Source organism: Schistocerca serialis, chromosome 2 (genome assembly GCF_023864345.2).
Source record: "Schistocerca serialis cubense isolate TAMUIC-IGC-003099 chromosome 2, iqSchSeri2.2, whole genome shotgun sequence".
Classification (NCBI taxonomy): Eukaryota; Metazoa; Arthropoda; class Insecta; order Orthoptera; family Acrididae; genus Schistocerca; species Schistocerca serialis.
In genome coordinates this window covers 826,179,826-826,184,199 of record NC_064639.1, presented here as the reverse complement: position 1 = coordinate 826,184,199, position 4,374 = coordinate 826,179,826, and the positions used below count along the sequence as shown (strand labels likewise).

At 35.4% G+C, this 4,374-nt stretch overlaps 1 protein-coding gene across 3 annotated transcripts; it reads right to left on the bottom strand.

Moving 5' to 3' along the window:
- Positions 1 to 357: 357 nt before the first annotated feature.
- LOC126458081 (actin-related protein 2/3 complex subunit 4) lies at positions 358 to 2,167 on the bottom strand. 3 transcript variants are annotated; one of them, XM_050094896.1, is made up of 2 exons: positions 2,011 to 2,167; positions 358 to 1,673 (listed from the first exon to the last, which is right to left on the bottom strand). In XM_050094896.1, the coding sequence occupies exon 2, from the start codon at positions 1,517 to 1,519 to the stop codon at positions 1,013 to 1,015; it is 507 nt and encodes a 168-aa protein (XP_049950853.1). In that variant the 5' UTR covers positions 1,520 to 1,673; positions 2,011 to 2,167; the 3' UTR covers positions 358 to 1,012. The 3 variants fall into 3 exon arrangements, with proteins under 3 accessions (XP_049950853.1, XP_049950854.1, XP_049950855.1); XM_050094897.1 differs by lacking the exon at positions 2,011 to 2,167 and adding an exon at positions 1,858 to 2,004; XM_050094898.1 differs by lacking the exon at positions 2,011 to 2,167 and adding an exon at positions 1,764 to 1,909.
- Between the last annotated feature and the right edge of the window lie 2,207 nt (positions 2,168 to 4,374).

Here is a 4,374-nt window from a genome sequence, read left to right as displayed (position 1 = left end):
AGAAGCTCAGTTTACATAATTTATAACAACAGCACAAAAATTTCCTTCATTTTTAATCCTTTGACGATAACAGTAACTGATCTAAGCACCAATGGAACAGTATGAAACATTCCTTCTAACAGACTTCAAATTAAATTGCACGTAGCAGCTGCTGGTGTAAGTTACTTTTGTACCAACACTTCAATTTTCAATCAATTCCGGGGAGTACACTTAAAAATAGGACTGGCATGTAATTAAATAAAAAACTGAAATCTACAGTATAACAAAAATTTAGTGTTGGTGCCTTGGGCTATTTTAGTTACATACTTCTCGTGTCAGATAACGTTATTTAGAAATGGTTTCACAGAAAAACGAAAATTGTATCACATTTCTACAATAAAACCACTTTTAATTATTTCATACAAAAATGTGGTAAGTGTATGACATGAGACTTCTAGGAACAAACTGTACTCTCCTTAATATAGAAGTATATAAACTAAACAGTGTTAATAAGTAAACAATGTTTATAACAAAAAATAGGTCATGCAATTTTGTGGATCATAATTTATATTACATAAAACAAAATATTCTACAAATGCAAATGTCTCATACACTGTTGCTTTCTCGCAACAAAATCAGAACTAACAAAACCATTTTTCTTACAATTTTTAAAATTCTAAAACAAATGAGCTATGAAACAACAGTCTTTGCATGAAATTTCACTATGATTCTGGGTAATATATTTGCATGCAAGGCGAATTTCCTTACATGAATCACAGCAAACAGCACCTTCTTACATATTATGTCAGAACTGCAAACATAAAGCCTAATAACACATTCTTAGCCAGTAAAGTTCATAATCGTAATCACTGACTGCTTTTCACCTACACACAGAGTGCAGGAAAGCAGTAAAAGAGAATACGGCTTGGCAGAATTCGTATCAATCTTAGTTGCTGTAGCTCATACATCAGATAAGTTATCTAACAACAAGAAATGCTATTCAACTGCCAAATACTGTAAGATGTAAACGCCATTAAAACCTCTTCAAGAACTCTTCTGAACAAATTCGTGCACGTGCATTAACTGCAAGTTTCATTTCACTGATTTCTTTATCAATTTCCTCCATGAAATGTATGACAAAATCAACCAACTTATGCTTATACATCTGTTCTGTGTGAAAATTGGTGATAAGAAAACTTATATCATATCCTTCAACTGGTTTTCGTCTTAGCACAATAAAATTTTCTGCTCTCATCATCATGAATCTCATGAATTTGTGACACAATATGCGCTCTATCTCATCAGCTTGCTTAACAGCAATACTTATACGAACTGAATTGATTGATGTCTCAATAAGCACCTTTTCTTTTTCATTCCGGCTTATAATTACTGGAGTCAGAAGAAGCTCCTTACTAGTTCTCACCTCCACCTCTGGTTTGTTATGTCTCTCCACAACCTGCGACGAAAAATTGTCTAGGCACATTGCAGCTGTAAGAGTATGTCTCACGGCAGTGAGATACGGCCTGAGGGTGGCTGCCATTCAGACTGGTAAATGCAGCCCTTGCAGTTCTTTGGTGTTTCACAGGTTTCACTTCGTTTGTCACAATGCCAGTACCTGATTTGCAGGTATGCAGGCACTATTTTTTAAGTGCGAAAGAGCCTTCTTCGTTTCAGTCATCCGATGTGACTGCGAACTGTAATAACATAAACATGAACAATCAGATTATGACAGTTGTTTTACATCTCATAACCACAAATAAAGTTATTACACAGGTCATCCCTACCGAAAAACTAAACCCTGGAACTAGCAGTTATAGTCTAAAGATTCTAATCACCGTTTTACCAGTCGCAAATGTGTCAGATTACTTCATAACTCACAGGTTAGGAAGAGCGGCAAGTACGGGCGTCACCCACTTCGTTTATTGACAATTCTTTCCATTCTCCTATCTCTCCACAGTATTTTTCTCACTGAATATTGACTTAAAATATAAATATTTTTATGCAAAACTATTTATGACTAAAAAGAATAACCTGGATTGCAGCAGCTGAAACAAATTTCCCTTATCAAGTATCAACATCGATAGCGTAGGTCCTGACACTCCCATGTGCTGTATTTATATCGATATCAAAAGCTCCCGTTACACGTCATTACAGTCGAGTAGCCCCATGAGGACAGTGAGTTAAAAGTACGCAAATGTTTCATTTTCAACGAATCGCATTACAGATTTTATGACTAAATTATACTTCGCGAACTGTAACACCTCATATAATACCTATAATGTTTATTTTTATACATTTCTGTGACACTGATTAGGCCATGGCCTACTTTCTGCTCTATCCTCACCGTATCCTGTCTTATTTTGACAATGTTTTCAATGTAACCTATATATTATTTCTGTAATGCTTCTGATAGCTCCGATACTATTGTACTAAATGATCTATGGACGAATAAATAAATGAATAATCCTAAATATCACGTCTGTGCAGCCCAAGATCCGCAGAAAGAAATGGAGATAAGATAGACGTAATCCGCAAGGTCCAAAAACATGCTTTCGAGCTCAAACGAACAATTTTTTTCCGCCTAAAGCTTACAAGAGAATAGAATGCGTCTAAGGAGCCCTACTTTCGTCCCACTCCATCGTCTGCCTATAGGCACGTATTAACACCATTTTATATCTTTAAGCTAATAATGAATAATAATCTCGATATTGAGTTAGAACGACTTACTATTTATTGAATAAGTACCTTAAATATGACTAACTCTCTGTACAAGTCTGTTGTATGTTTCAGCAACCTAATTCCACCAGGAAGTTTAAATTTGGTAATGTAACGATTACGCGCCATCAGCGCGCTACCATGTGCATATTTGCATCCTTTCTCTTAGAAACTGCAGTCTAAACTGTTTGTTATACGAAATTCAATTACACTTGCTGTGCAGTGTGGTATATTTGCACTGTACTACATTTTAACATGGTCACCCATCACCCAACGTATCACTCTCCTGCAATGATCTCCATGCTTGGTTTCATCACAATGGGAAAAATAATAACAACACGTGCATAAATCAGCTACAGTGGAAGTTTGTTCAAATCATAACTTAACTGAAACCTAAACAAAATCGATTTCAATCCCATTGCACCTTCTGTGATTTTCCCACTTCAGAAGTATTAATATTCGAGGCACGATTCAATCAAGAGAAATATCACACTGGCTTCCTTCAGAGAGGACACTGTGTAAACTGTATGAGTATTAGAAGCATGTTATATATTATTACACTGTTGTAACATGTCTTGTCTTTATTTATTGTACGAATGGCCAGTGTACAATATGCACAAACTGATAATATGTGTGACAAACAGATGCAGATTATTAAGGGGAATAGATGGTCAACAGCGACAAATACGTTTTATTGGATCAATGAGAAAAATTATAATATGAAAAAATTGCTGTCTGTACTCAACATACAAATGTAGGTAGGGATGATACTGTCTTTTACAACAGCTTATGTTAGATTAGATTCAACTGCAGTCACTATTCAGTCAGTAAATTTGCTTACTACAGCAGAATTGATCATTTCCATAATCTCATGTTCTAACAATAGTAGATAATTTGCCATACAAGATGGCTTAATTCATGTCACGGGAATGTGTGATGATGTTTCAACTTAGCCCTGTTGTACAGTGAGAACATTCTTGCTTAATAGAATTAATTACTTGGATACTGCAATTCTGTGAGTTATGAGTGAATACAGTTGTATTGTTGTGGTAAAGATAGGAAAATGAGGGACAGTGGAGCCAGCAACACAACATAATAATGAGTCTAGTACTGATGTTAATGAGACTGATGGCGTGCAGTAGTTGTAGATGGTACAAACGCTACATCACTAGAAATTGATTTGCGAGCTGAAACCAAGTAGTTAATCCTACATTTAACCCTGTAATTAATACTGCGGCTAATCCAACCAATAGTCAAGTACAAGATTCGAATACCGCACAGCTTTCCAGCTTTAGCGAAATCCTGAAACAATAGTTATCTGACATATGCAGTGAAATATCCAACTTATGTAATGAAATTTGTATTAGAAATGAAATATCCACTCTGAATAATAAAAGGACTTCTTTGAATAATGAAATGTATACCAAGAGTGATATGTCAACTAAATTTGATGATTTGTCTACTAAGTTGTTGAGCGAAATTTTTGAAAAACATAACAAGTTCCATAGCGAAATTGGTGGTCAAATAACAAGTCTGTCTACATATGTATCAAAGTTAACACTATAGTTTAATACCTTCACAAACGATGTATCACCTTTGTCATTACAAGCACCATAAATAGTGCCAATGGCGATTTGTTCTAATCGAAGCCGACAAAGTGCGCCAATGGCGGCAGTGAGC

Bases quoted from the DNA above. Each gene is read 5' to 3' on its own strand.
- LOC126458081 (XM_050094896.1), bottom strand. From the start codon at position 1,519: ATGGCAGCCACCCTCAGGCCGTATCTCACTGCCGTGAGACATACTCTT.